Genomic DNA, 15,153 nt, shown 5'->3' with positions numbered 1-15,153 from the left:
ACAGCTTATCAATAAATTAATAAAGGTTATTTCAACAAACATGTTTCTCCATGTGCATATAAAATGTTCCTTATAAATAAGTGTGCATATTTAGATATAGTGGCGTAGAAACTATGTGGTGAAAGCAGCTCAGTGACCTTCCTCAGCTGCTTTAGACAGAGAGTCAGCACCAGTCCTGCACTTCACCATGTATATAAATGTTTTAAAGACAGATAGCACCCATTTTGACAGTTCTCAGGTTGTTAATGCTCTTTGAATAGCAGGAACCTCCCCACAAGACCTGCAGTTGTTCTGCAGATATTTTGACCACTTATTAATGACACTCATATTCTTTTATTAGCCTATTTTTTCCTGCTTCCATCACATCAGCTTTGATAACTGATTGTTCACTTGCTGCTGCTTTATACTGTATGTCTCACCTCTTTACAGATGCCATTTAATCATATAATTAATGTTTTTTTAATTTAATTCACCTATAAGTGGTTTTAATCTTATGGTTGGTCAGTGTACCATGATACCAACTGAACTCAATGTGCAAAGTATATCCAATAGGAGAGTATCCAAATACTCATCACTCTGAGCAATAGAGAGAACATTCCCATTAGTTTAATTGATTCTCCAGTAGGGGGAACCATTCACTCACAAAATCAAGCAGTCTAATTCACTCAAAGCCTAAAGTCAATGCATTAACAGAACACAATACATCACTGACTTCTTATGCAAAACTGTTACTGAAGCTCTTCTGTATAAATGTAGAGTAAAAGAGAGACAGTCTGGACTCTGATCTGAACAGTTTCACACACACATCATGTTCCTCAGCTCTTTACTGCTGCTGCTGATTGCAGAATGTGAGTGTGTATCTCTCTCAATAAGAAATCATATTAATACAATAACTGAACTAACCATATTTAACGTGCTTTATTAATGATTTCTCTGTGTCTGTGTTCAGGTGTTCACTCTCAGGTTGTTCTCACACAGTCTGAACAGTCAGTAGCAGTGGCTCCAGGAGGATCCCACAAACTCACCTGTAGCTGCAGTGGATTCAGTGTGGGGGGCACTAGCATGTACTGGATCAGACAGGCTCCTGGTAAAGGACTGGAATGGATTATTTATTATTATACTGATTCTTATAAAAGCTCAGCCCAGGCAGTGCAGGGCAGATTCACAGCATCCAAGGACAGCTCCAACTTCTACCTGCACATGACTCAACTGAAGCCTGAAGATACTGCAGTGTATTACTGTGCTAGAGAAGCTCACTGTGGTGGAACTCATACAGACAGCTGTACAAAAACTAGAGGCTGATGATAAACAGAGGGAGGGTGGAGTCTAGCAGCATAATTTAAACTAGAAAATCTCTCATTTACTGTGTATAAAAAATCACAACACACTCACTGATGTAAATTGAAACTTTTAAAATCATTTAATAATAAAAAATAATAATCAGTGAAGCATGGCAATGCAACTATAATCAGATGGTAAAGAAATTAGAAGGCAGTAAAATGTGGAAATGTACCAAATACAGACAAAACCAGGGAGTAAACCAAAAACATAAACATAGATTTTTAGTTATAGACCTTAATAAGCTAAATAAAATCAATTAATGTTTTTACTTTTAACTTTTTACTTCATTACAATATATAAAATCTCTCATTCCCTTTGGTTCATGTGTACAAAACATATAAAATAAGAACTCCAATCAGAGAACAGCATGCACTTATATTTGAGCTTGTTTTGACCTGTTGGATATACAGTAGCTACCCACTGCAACAACACCATTCAACATCAGCTCAAAAGCTTAAAAAATTATACAGTACAAGTCATAAGTTTAGACACACATTTTCATTTAATGTTTTTATTTTTTTCCTACATTGTAAATGAATACTGAAGTCATCCACACTATAAACACAAGGAATCATGTAATAAATGAAAAGTGTTAAACAAACCAAAATACTCTGTGAAATATTTAGATGCTCTTATCTGGGGTTAAGCTGTTAACTTGCAGTTTCTGAGGCTGGTTACTCTGATTAATTTATCCCGTACAAAAGAGAAAACCCTTGCTCTTTCTTTCATAAAGCGGTCCTGATAAGAGCCAGTTTAATCATAAAATTTCTGATGGTTGTTTTTGATTTGCGACTGAGCTTGATGATATTTTTAAAGTTTTTGAAAATTGTCAGATCAACTCACCTTCATTTCAAATATTTTTTCTTGCCATAATCTGGATTAGAACATTATTCAAATATTCACTATTCACTGTATACCTGTAACTCTACCTCTTCACTACTTTACAACTGATGCTCTTAAACACATTAAGAGACAAGAAATTCAAGTAATTAACTCTTGATGAGTTCAGCACAGCTGTTAACTGAAAGCCTGAATTCCAGGTGACTCTACCTCATAAAGCTGACTGAGAAAATCCAGCAGAGATGTGCAAAACTGATCATCTGAACAAGAGGAGCTACTTTAAAAAATCTAAAATATAAAACATATTCTGGTTTGTTTAACACTTTTTTTGTTTACTAAATAAATCAATTTATGTTTTCTTCATATGTATAACTTTAATATTAATCTACAATGCAGAACATTTTGATAATGAATTAATACTGGGTTTAACGTGTTTCCAAACTTATCAGAAATCGTTTGCCTTCAGTGTTTTGTTTTTATTATCATTTCAATATATAAAATAACAACATTATATTAAACATGTGACAAACCAAGAATCATGTGACACCTTAAGTGAGTCTACCACATAAAATAAGTTAATTTAATCAAGAGTCTTATCAGAAAAATCATCAGGATATTACATTTAAGAATCATGAGTTTTACTGATATATCCACATTAAAAGAGGCAGTTTATACAGAAGAATGAAGTTCTTTCTTTTTAAATCCTCTACTAACAGACAAGCTATTAAGCTATTAAACTAGACAACAATGAAACTAAACCCGAAGAACAATAAACATATAATAAATATACTCAAAAATCTGCAATATTACACAAACAGCATTGATATAAAGTGCACTGTACATTTTACTTTTAATACTTAAATACATTTGTAAACATTAATATTAATAATAATAATTGAATATAGCGTATTATATACATTATGTAAACTGCATTGAAAATTTTACTAAGCATTCTGATACAATGTTTATAATATTATAAGCATAATGATATATATATTTTATATAAATGTCAAACCCGCTCTAATGCCCTTGATCCCAAGTTTAAAGTAAACTACCTTCATCTTCAATCAGGATAGTTTGCAACAGTAGTTTGGACTGCAGTGCTATAAGTTACTATACGGTTACTATAAGGTTTCCAGAACAATAAATGATTAAAATTTAAAAACACTTGATCATATTTAATGAGCTACATATATAAAATTAGTGTACAGTGCAACAATAATCCATCCCATTCAGCTTAAAGATTCATACAGTTTCTGCAGACTGCGGTAGAGTGGAGTGTTGATAAAGCACTTCCTATAGATTTACCTTTAAATAACCATTTCAATTTGACGATGAGTGCACAATATGTTTTTGCATAATATATCAAACAAAATAAAAAAGTACTAATTGTGGCTCTAAAATGTACAGAAAATTGCATATATCTCTTTTTTCCATAGAAATTCAGCAATTACACATTTGCATTTTTTGGTCCTCCACAGAAGCAAATACAAGCCCCCACCACTCCCACCAACTGCCCTCTATTTAGGAGATGATACACTCTCTATTACACTCTGAGAACTGAGAGAAGATCCCACAGATCCAACTCCAACACCAACCATGTTCTCTACAGCTCTACTGATCCTGTGGGTTTCTGTATCCTGTACGTTATTTATTAATCAACAGATTTTACTTTATAGACAATGTTTATTTTTAATATCAAACTGTAATAATTTAATGTGTCTAATTACTATGATTATTTGTGATCTACAGATGTTCACAGTTATGAACTGACTCAGCCTGGTTCTATGATGGTTCGTCCAGGTCAGAGTCTGACCATCAACTGTAAAGTTTCATATTCAGTTACAAGCTGGAGCACAGGTTATATCAGACAACCTGCAGGAAAAGCTCTGGAGTGGATTGGAAATATCTATCATAATGGTAACACAGCTTACAGTGATAAACTGAAAAACAAGTTCAGCATCTCCAGAGACACTGGAACTAACACAATAACATTACAAGGACAGAATCTGCAGACTGAAGATACAGCTGTGTATTACTGCGCACGATACACACAGAGTGATACACACTAATGCACCCATCATACAAAAACCCAGAAGCTTTAATTTTAAGCAGATTTTAAAAACTTTCATAAGATCACATAAGTCATTATTTATATTTGTTTTTTGAATGAACATACCATGTTGTTTTAATCCTTTATGAAAATGTTAAGACTAGATCTGTTTATCCTTAAATAGAAAAAAGCAAAAATATATAATATCACTGGGAAATTAAATATTGAAACTATATGCAACACATGTTTTCTTGCATTTTGAAAAGCTCCAGTGGTCCCATAGCATAAATACCTAAAATATTTTTATTTTATGAATAAAATGAGGCATTAAATGTACTAAAACTTTATACAGGAACATTTTTAATCATCAGCCAGTTCTTCACCATCTTATTCTTTGTTTTATTAAACGTAAAGAATATTTATGAAGTGTAATGTTTTAGATATCTATTCTCCTGACAATAAATGCTCCAATAGCTCTAATATTTATAAAGCAGGATAGTTAATGGTTAATTTAACTGCTTGGTTAGACACTACCACACTAATGCCAGTCTTAAAGTGGTTCTGATGAGAGCCAGTTTCATCATAACGCTTTTAATGGTCTTTGCAACTGAACTTAATGATATTTTTAAAGTTCTTCAAATTTGTAGGATCAACTCCCCTTATTTGTAAAAGTACTTTTTTTCTTTATTTAGTTGAATATTTCTTGCCATTATCTGGATTAAAACATTATTAAAATAGGACTATTCACTGTATACCTGTAACTCAACCTCTTCACTACTGTAGAATTGATGCTCTCAAACACATTAAAAGACAAGAAATTCAAGTAATTAACTCTTGATGAGTTCAGCACAGCTGTTAACTGAAAGCCTGAATTCCGGGTGACTCTACCTCATAAAGCTGACTGAGACAATCCAGCCAAGATGTGCAAAACTGTCTCTATCTAAGCAAGAGGAGCTACTATGAAAAATCTAAAATCTAAATTAAAATATAAACATATTATGGTTTACCACTTTTTTGTTTACTAAATAAATGCATATGTTTTTCTTAATAGTTTGAATAAGTTTGGTATTAATCTACAATGCAGAACATATTTAATAATAAAAAGCACTGAATTTAGCATGTGTCCAAACTTTTGACTGGTACAGTATTTATACAAACTTCACTCTTCCTATCAGAAACGATTTGCCTTCAGTGTTTTGTTTTTATTATCATTTGAATTAATAAAATAATGGAATTATATTAATTGATTGACAAACGAGTCATGTGACACCTAAAATAAGTATTTAACCTAAAATGAATTAATTAATCAAGAGTCCCATAAAAAATGATAAGAATGTATTAAATTCAAGTTTAAAGTGTTAATTTTTTCATGTCCACACTAAAAGAGACAGTTTATACAGTAGAATGAAAATTTTACTTTATTGATCCTCCACTAACAGACAAACTATTAAACTATTAGAATAAAACTAGATAATAACAAAAAAAATAAACATGAAGAACAATAAACATATAAAAAATATACATAAAAATGTAGCCTAGTACCAATTGATATTGGTGCAAAGGAGCCTGGGATTTGGAAGTTCTTTTTATTTCATTAAAACACATTGTTAAAACGTCTCCTAATTTAACAGTTATCCATTTAAAGAATGAAGTTTATTTATATGCATTTGGTTGTTTAAAGTTTGAAATAACTGAAATGTTTTACAGAGGACCGTAAAGTGTTTTTTTTTACGGCATCACTCCCAGTGACCCCCTTTTAACATCTTTATGAGTCTGAAACAGTGAAATATATTTTTCTAGTAGTGTGTGAACTCTAAACAATAGGGGGCGATCACTGACCACATTCTTTATTCATGCAAAATACACCACTGGATGTTAATATTAATATACTAACACTATTGGACAGAGGAAAAGGGCATGTAAATAATATATATTTTCATTCTGAGCTTCAAATAAAAAGCAGGACATTTCTTCTCTTATGATTATTTAACTTTTTACATAATACAGAGCTGAATTTACAAACTTTAATCCCATTAAAGTGTTGGATTATGGAGCTGATGATAGCTAAATTCTGCATCTTTATACTGATACTAACACAAGGTAGGATAGATTTATTAATAAATTGTTATGTGACAGTGTTTTAATACATTCATCATTGAGTTTTATTGGTAAATGTTTTATTTTACAGATATTATAAATGCTGAGATCAGACTTGAGCAGTCTTCTGCTGTGGTGAAGAAACCTGGAGAAACTGTGAAGATCTCCTGTATAATAAGTGGATACAGCATGACCAGCAACTACCTGCACTGGATACGACAGAAACCAGGACAAGCTCTGGAGTGGATTGGTCGGATGAACACTGGTAGAAATTCAGCAGATTATTCAGATTCCATGAAAGATCACTTCATACTGACTGAAGACGTTCCCTCAAGCACACAGTTCTTACAGTCCAAGAGTCTGAGAGCAGAAGATACTGCTGTTTATTACTGCGCTCGAGAGCCACAGTGACTAAAACTGATGAAGCAGCTGTACATAAACCACACACACACACACACACACACACACACACACACACACACACACACACACACCAAAAACATTATAGTATTAAACCCTGCAGAAATGATGTGTTGTAATTAATCTGTTATTTTATTAAAAATAATCTTTGATTGTTAAAATTTTAATGTGTAATTTTCAATGTGTTCTTTATCAAATCATTTATAAACAGTCATGTAAAATATTCTTGCCTTGCTGCTTCCTGTAGCTTTTCTATTGGTTGTTGACTTTGATTACATCACTATTTTTGCGTGATAATATTAAACACGGTTGATTTTATCTGAACACCAGGACGAGTAAAAGACTGACTAAAACTTTCAGTTCTAACCTCCTTAAACTGAACCATTGAGAAGACGTGACCGCAGCTCGACTGCAGCTCGACTCTAGCCACACTCTCGTGATTTCATCCTGACTCTGGAAATTGGTTAGGTGTATGATCAGCGTAACACTGCTGTCCAAGAAAAAAGAATCACTTAAAGCTGGACTAAAAGCTGGTTAAAGGTTGCAGTTCACCACATAGATAAAGAATAATTCACCATGACACCTGGCCTTCTGAACATGTGACAACAAATCAATGATTTTAGTTCTGATCACAACGTCTCTCCACAAACAGATATTTTGGTCGGCTCCACCGAGTCAAATGTGGAAGTTTTCACTGAAAATGTGCACTGAAATTCACGCAGTCACACAGTCACTCCATGACAGTCTGGAATCCCTATGTGTTAAACACAGTGTTACTCCTGTCTGCTGAATCCTCCTGGGTGTAATATTTTTGTTCATTCTTTATTTGCATAATGTATCAAACAATTAAAGAAATACAAATTGTGGTAAATTGTGTGCAAAACTAATGGAACAAATTTTATAACCTACAGAAAATACCATATTTAACTTTATTTTCCCTTAGAAATGTAACAAAATGAGTGATTTAACCCGAAGTGCCCAATTCTTTTACAAGAATATATGTATACACAAAAATTTAAATATGCATAATGTCAACACACTACACATTTGCATCCTATAGTTCTTTACATAAGTAAATACAAGCCCCCAGCTCCCCTCACCACTCCCACCAACTGCCCTCTATTTAGGAGATGATACACTCTCTATTACACTCTGAGAACTGAGAGAAGATCCCACAGATCCAACTCCAACACCAACCATGTTCTCTACAGCTCTACTGATCCTGTGGGTTTCTGTATCCTGTGAGTTATTTATCAAGCAACAGATTTTACTTTATATTATTGTTATGTTTCATTTCAAATTGTAATATTTTAATGTATAAATGTATTTATGATCTACAGATGTTCACAGTATTGAACTGACTCAGCCTGGTTCCATGATGGTTCGTCCAGGTCAGAGTCTGACCATCAACTGTAAAGTTTCATATTCAGTTACAAGTGAATGGACAGCCTGGATCAGACAACCTGCAGGAAAAGCTCTGGAGTGGATTGGAAATATCTACATGGATGGGAGCACACGTTACAGTGATAAACTGAAAAACAAGTTCAGCATCTCCAGAGACACTGGAACTAACACAATAACATTACAAGGACAGAACCTGCAGACTGAAGATACAGCTGTGTATTACTGTGCGAGACTCACACACAGTGATACACACTAATGCACCCATCATACAAAAACCCAGAAGCCTTCATTTTAAGCTAAATTTAAATGAAGTCCATAAGATCACACAAGTTACTGTTTATATATTGTTTTTGAATTAACATAGCATGTCTTTTTTATCATTTATGAAAATGTTAAGACTAGACTTGTTTAAGCTTAAATAGAAAAAAGCAAATAATATATATAATAAAACTAGGAAATTAAATATTGCAAGTATATGCAGCACATATTTTCTTACCCTTACTGTGCTGCCACTGATAGGTCTTTTGAAAAGCTGTAAGTGTTTTATAACATAAATACCTAAAATATATATATTTTACATCATAAATAAGGCATCAAACCTTCTTAAAATGTATTCATCAGCACATTCTTTATTGTTTCATAAAAAGCTGAACAATATTTATAAACCCTATCGTTTCAGATAGCTCTTCTTCTGACAAGAAATGCTCCAATAATTCTAATATATATATAAGGCAGAATAGTAAAATGTTAGTTTAACTGCTGTAAGACACTACCACACTAATGCCATCCTTACTCCAAATGCATGATGGGAAAGAATTTTAAATAATCCCAAAGGCCTTTTAAAGGTTTTCTACTATAAAAAGTAATGTTGTAACTTATAATCTATAATTATTATGTTTCTTTTATATTTGTAAAGTGATTAAACTATCTGTATATAAAATAGAATTATCAGTCATCTCCTAAGACTGATATGGTATGAGTAATTATATTATTATCTGGTTGTGTTGCAGAGTTTATTTTAGTAAGCTTAGTAAAAATCATAGTTTGTGACCAAAAGTAAATTAATTTTTAAGGTCTTCTACTGTACAATGTAATGCTACACCTGATAATTCATAATTAATATGTTTCATTCATATTTGTAAAGTGATTAAAGGATCTATACATAGTAAAAACACCTGCGTAATATTCAATAGGTCCCTCTATTGATTCCAGAAATTGAGGAATTGACTCCTTAAAACCTCTGAAGTTGTTCTTTTGTATCTTGCACCAAAACATTTTATAGCACCAGATCTGTTATTTTAGGTCTTAATAGTTATGAGGAGGATTCTCTATGAAATGCACCAATAAGCTCATGGATGCACACGTCCCTGTCATTAGTTCACCAACTTCCAGTCTTTTTTAATACCAGGAACCTTCCCAGAAGACATGCAGATGTTCTTTAGATATTTTGACCCAGTCGTCCAGCTAGCTACAATTTGATCCTTATTAATGCAACATATTTTTATATTAGAGTATTTTTTCCTGCCTCCATCACATCAGCTTCAGTAACTGACTGTTCACTTGTGCTGCTTTATACTGTATATCTCACTTCTACACAGGTGCAATTTTAGCCATATAATTAAAGTTATTTACTTCACCTATAAGTGGTTTTATCCTAAGGTTGGTCAGTGTACCCTGACACCAACTGAACTCAATGTGCAAATTGTCTCCAATAGAATGGTTATATACTCATCACCCTGAACAATAGAGAGAAAATTCCCATTAGTTTAATTTAGTCTCCAGTAGGGGGCAGGAGGATCCTGTAAGAGCAAATGTAAGAGCACTTACACAAAAACTACTGAACTTTCTCTATTGGTCTAGAGATAATTTATGTAAATACTGGTGTATATAGATGTTAAAACTCACTTTAGAATTCATTAGAAAATCAGATAACACTCATCTGATCTTCACATCACTTTATTCTACAGAACTGAACTAGTGATCTTAATAATGGGGCTAAAACTTTTTCAGTATTGTGTTCTTATACTGATGTTAATGCAAGGTATGCAAGATTTGGTTGTACACTGTTATGTGAGACTGTGTTAATATATTTGTGATTAAGTCTGATTGGTAAATGTTTTATTTTACAGCTGTAATAAATGCTGAGATCAGACTTGAGCAGTCTTCTGCTGTGGTGAAGAAACCTGGAGAAACTGTGAAGATCTCCTGTAAAATAAGTGGATACCGCATGACCAGCTACAACATCCACTGGATACGACAGAAACCAGGACAAGCTCTGGAGTGGATTGGTCTGATGGTTACTGGCTCAAATTCAGCGATTTATTCAGATTCCATGAAAGATCACTTTATACTGACTGAGGACGTTTCCTCAAACATGCAGTACTTAGAGGCCAAGAGTCTGAGAGCAGAAGATACTGCTGTTTATTACTGCGCTCGAAGAGACACAGTGACTGAAGCTGATGAAGCAGCTGTACAAAAACCACAACACACACACACACACACACGCACACATGCACACACAGAACAAACCGAAGCTACATTATTCACACCAAGAATTTTCATTTGATTATTATGAACATTCATGATTAATGCTGTACTTAAATCTGAGGGTTTTTTTTAAACATAAATTTATTACTCTTTAAACAAATTAAATTTAGCTGGATTGTAGCATCCCAATTCTCAGTCTTCTCAGACACAATCATACAATTTCACTAGTTACAGCAAACAGATCACATTGGGTACCAAAGCAACCACTGAGCAGCACTCTAGCAACCACATCTAACTCTACAGCAAGGACCTGGCTAAGCAGATGTCTAGAAGCACATTTACATTTACATTTTTTAGAGCGATTTTCTTTGCTGCATCAATTTGCAGTAATATACAGCTCCTCAATTCATGTAACCTGAATATAAAAATTACTAAAGTAACTATGCAAAACCTGTGGAGAAAAGAAAGACATAGGAAGCACAATATAAATTTTATTAGACTTTAACACTTTATTAAGCACTCCCTAAAAAAGTGGGTTGCAGACACTAAGCTATGACAGCTTAGCAAAAAGGACAGATTGTTTTATTTTCAATAAAATAGACCCTGGTGAAAAAAAACATATAGTTAATTGTACTTAAAACAAATTGAGAAATCTCTAAGTTTGCTGTAAATATACAGATTTATGTACTTACCCAAAATATAAAATATAAAATAAAAATAAAATATAAAATATATAAAAATATAAACTTTGATCACTACTTTTTTTAAGTACAATATATTGTATTTTACATGAATAGACTTACAAAACAACTGTTACAGTAGTAAATTACTTACAAAAGACAGGAACAAGAAACATATTTTTGTACTCTAATGTAAATATATTTAAAATCAATTCTTAGTACATTTCTAATATACTTGGTGTATAATTATGATACAGTTGTAATACTTATTAAATGCATTATACTTTTACTGCAAGCATATTTAAAATATAGGGTTACATACACAAAGTAGTTTAAATGTCACTTATACAGTATATTTAAAATAGTTCCATTTTAGTACAGTTAAGTACACAAAATAAAGTTGTTCCATTTTAGCACTCTTTAAATATACTGATTAATAATGCGGCTATAAGAACACTTTAGTGCACTATAGCATAACAATGCTTAGTGTACTTTAATCTACTTTTTTCACTAGGGGATCCCATTTGCAGATTAAAGTTTAAAAATGTTGGTTGTCTGGAAAATGGAACAACTAGAACATGTAGGACATTTCCAAAATGTTAGTTTATAGCGTATTCAGAATACTGAATGACACAAACAAAAAAAGTTTGGATTGTTGGTTATAATGGTTAATTAACACTGTTAAATACATTGTGATTAAGAATATATATATATATAAATATATAATATGTATAAAATTGATACCTTTTTGAGTGATTAATTAATAGGAATAAGACTAAATATTTATTACTGTCTCTTTCAGTGAGAGTGAAATAGACTTTACATACAATACATTTATACAAACATTTATTCATGCTAGTAAACTAACTTTGTGTTTGTAATTGATGTAAAAATCAGCAGAGTGATTTGAAATGGACTGCAAGAATCCTCAAACATCACACAGCTGAAAGAATTCTGCATGGAGGACTAGGAAAATCCTTCTCCCAGTCGGATGCTGATAAATGTTTTTTAGGAAACGTCTTATTGAGATTATGTCTGATAGGACATAGCTTTTTCATTACAAGGAATAAACATTTAAATGTTAATGTTAACATTATATGTTAACATTTTATTAACAAACGTCCATGGTTTTAAAGACAATAGTTTTCTTGGGATGTCTTAATTTTTTTCAAATGTAAATCAAACTGATAGTTGGGTTGAAACAAGGTCAGATCATGAATTGGACTCTGACCCAAATTTAATATACTAAATACTTATTATACCTTCTCTTAAAGTGCTTTTATACAATGGCTATGGGAATTAATTGATTTTAAAACAATACATGTATTACTAACAGCCCTACAAGGCATTTGTTTTGCTGATAGATGTAAAATTTAGACTAGGCATAGATGGTGTCCTTTTTTATCATGTCTGTCTGTCCTTTATGCAAAGTGACTCAGTCCTGCTGTCTGTATAAAAGGACGGTCCTTCCTCACACACTACTGGAGCATCTCAGCCTCTCAGCATCTTCATCTCTTCAGCAGAGTCCACACACACACACACACACATACACACAGACACACAACAGACAGCCATGTTCTACACACTTCTGCTAATTCTGACCACAGCAGCTTCCTGTGAGTCTCTTTATAAAACATTAAATTCTCTGTAAATTAATATCCTAGTTTATGACTATAGTTACCAGTATAATAACTACTGCTTGTTTAAGCTATAAATAGTAATATTAATGCCTTTAATCTTGTCTGCTTTTTTTCCACAGATGTTGAATGTGATGTTGCTCTGACACAGCCAAGTTCAGAGATGTTAAAACCAGGAGGATCTCTGAGCATCAGCTGTAAAGTATCTGGTTACTTAATTACTGATAGCAGCTATGTGACGGGTTGGATTCGACAGCCTGCAGGAAAAGCTCTGGAGTGGATTGGTTATATTAATATCCATGGTAGCACAGCTTACAGTGATAAACTGAAAAACAAGTTCAGCATCTCCAGAGACACTGGAACTAACACAATAACATTACAAGGACAGAACCTGCAGACTGAAGATACAGCTGTGTATTACTGCGCAAGACTCTCACAGTGATACACACTAATGCACCCATCATCATACAAAAACCTAAGGTAGTTCAAATTCAAGCTAAAACAATATACAGCCCTGGAAAAAATTAAGAGACCACTTCAGTTCCTGAATCTGATTTTGCTATTTATAGGTATATGTTTGAGTAAAATGAACATTGTTGTTTTATTCTATAAACTATAGTTAACATTTCTTCTAAATTTCAAATAAAAATATTGTAATTTAGAGCATTTATTAGCAGAAAATGGCAATGACTGAAATAACCAAAATTATAAAGACCTTTCAGACCTCAAATAATGCCAAGAAAAAAATTCTTATTCATAAAGGTTTAAGAGTTCAATAATCAATATTTGGTGCAATAACCTTAAAGTTTTTAAACACAGTTTTCATGCATCTTGGCATGCTCTCCTCCACCAGTCTTACACACTGCTTTTGTGGTCTCTTATTTTCTCCAAAGCTACAAACATATATATATATATATATATATATATATATATATATATAAACTGCCACTGATAAACTTCATTTAAAGCTCCACGGTTGTCTTAGAAAAATAAATACACATGATTCAGCCTCAGCTTTTTTAAGTTGAAACATGTGAAGAGGACAATTTTCTTATACACAAATAAGGCAGCAGGAGTAGTTAGAATTTATACAGGAACATTTTAAGTCTTTGATTATTTTAAGTCTATGAAATCATAGTTTGTGACTAAAACTCTAAAAAATCTCTATATTTGAGGGCCTTTTCAAGCCTTCTAATGTAACGAGTAAAAAACAAGTAAATGTGTGATGGGCAGTGGGGAAAAAGAAGTGGCATTGGGTCACGAAACTCCAAGTCCCAGAATCCCCAGCGGTGATCAGTGGCAACCAGGACACCTGTGCAGCACTCTATATAAAGCCCAGTCAAACCACTCATTCTCGTCGCACCTTTAAAGAGGGGTGACCGGTAACAGAGGGTGTAAGAAAATAAAATAAAAGAAACACAGAAGAAAATAAAAGAAAAGAAGAGAAAAGAAAAGAAAGAAAGAAGAAAAGAAAAGAAAGCCGCACAAAAAAAGATATAAAAGATCTCAAAAGAAAGTAAAAGTAGAGGTCTGAGCTGTGCTCAGTCCGTTTTGAGTTTGATTGTGTTTTGGTTTGAGCTATTTGAAGCTAAAAAGCTGTGTTTCAGTTGTACATGCCATTTTGTGGCATTTCCTTTGTTCTGTTTCCTGCCTTTTTTTGTGCACCTCTTCAGGGTTTTGTTTTCCACCTATTTTCCAGTTTCCTCTGTGGAAAACCAAACCAAGTTCCACAAGCACACCCTTTTGACACAAACAATATTAAAACATATTTATAAATATCTGAAACAATTGAGTAATCAAATAATTATAAATATACCTAAGCAAACATATATGACTGAATATATAAATAATTAAATACATCCCAAAACAAACAACCATTTTGCTCTGCACTTGGATCCAGCACCACCCTCTCCCGTAACAAAATGATCCAAATACAGTACAGTAAAAGCACCTGTTTAATATTATGTAGGTCTCACCTCTTGCTGACAAAACACATCTGACCCATTGAGGCATGGACTCTTAAAACTTTTAAAGGCGTTGGGTTGTATTTAGATAAAGATGCTTTAGCAGCAGTTTTTTATTTCAGGTCTTTTAAAGGATCTGGGAAAAAAAAAACATGTAGGAATGCTTTGGGTTAGATGCAAGATGGAGGTCTTTTAAAATGGCTAAATTCCAGTTTTACAAGTGAAAAATA

At 32.9% G+C, this 15,153-nt stretch overlaps 1 protein-coding gene and 1 gene segment (V, D, J or C); both read left to right on the top strand.

Moving 5' to 3' along the window:
• The first annotated feature begins 774 nt into the window (after positions 1-774).
• On the top strand, positions 775-1,317 carry LOC111190156 (Ig heavy chain V region-like). The segment is given in 2 exon segments: positions 775-848; positions 950-1,317. Coding segments are annotated over 2 exon segments (393 nt in total).
• Positions 1,318-10,382: 9,065 nt separating this feature from the next.
• On the top strand, positions 10,383-13,406 carry LOC111190157 (uncharacterized). The gene is made up of 3 exons (XM_049468268.1): positions 10,383-10,625; positions 12,782-12,938; positions 13,082-13,406. Exons 1-3 carry the CDS (start codon positions 10,383-10,385, stop codon positions 13,399-13,401), a joined length of 720 nt encoding a protein of 239 aa, XP_049324225.1. The 3' UTR covers positions 13,402-13,406.
• Positions 13,407-15,153: the final 1,747 nt, after the last annotated feature.

The sequence above is a fragment of the Astyanax mexicanus genome, chromosome 19, assembly GCF_023375975.1.
Source record: "Astyanax mexicanus isolate ESR-SI-001 chromosome 19, AstMex3_surface, whole genome shotgun sequence".
Lineage (NCBI taxonomy): Eukaryota > Metazoa > Chordata > Actinopteri > Characiformes > Acestrorhamphidae > Astyanax > Astyanax mexicanus.
The sequence above is the reverse complement of the archived record's forward strand: the minus strand, read 5'-3'. Positions and strand labels throughout refer to the sequence as shown.

Coding starts and splice junctions, on each gene's coding strand:
- LOC111190157 (XM_049468268.1), top strand. CDS start 10,383: ATGACCAGCTACAACATCCACTGGATACGACAGAAACCAGGACAAGCT. Junction 10,626..12,781: donor CTGAAGCTGATGAAGCAGCT/GTACAAAAACCA, acceptor TCTGTATAAAAG/GACGGTCCTTCCTCACACAC. Junction 12,939..13,081: donor TCTGACCACAGCAGCTTCCT/GTGAGTCTCTTT, acceptor TTTTTTCCACAG/ATGTTGAATGTGATGTTGCT.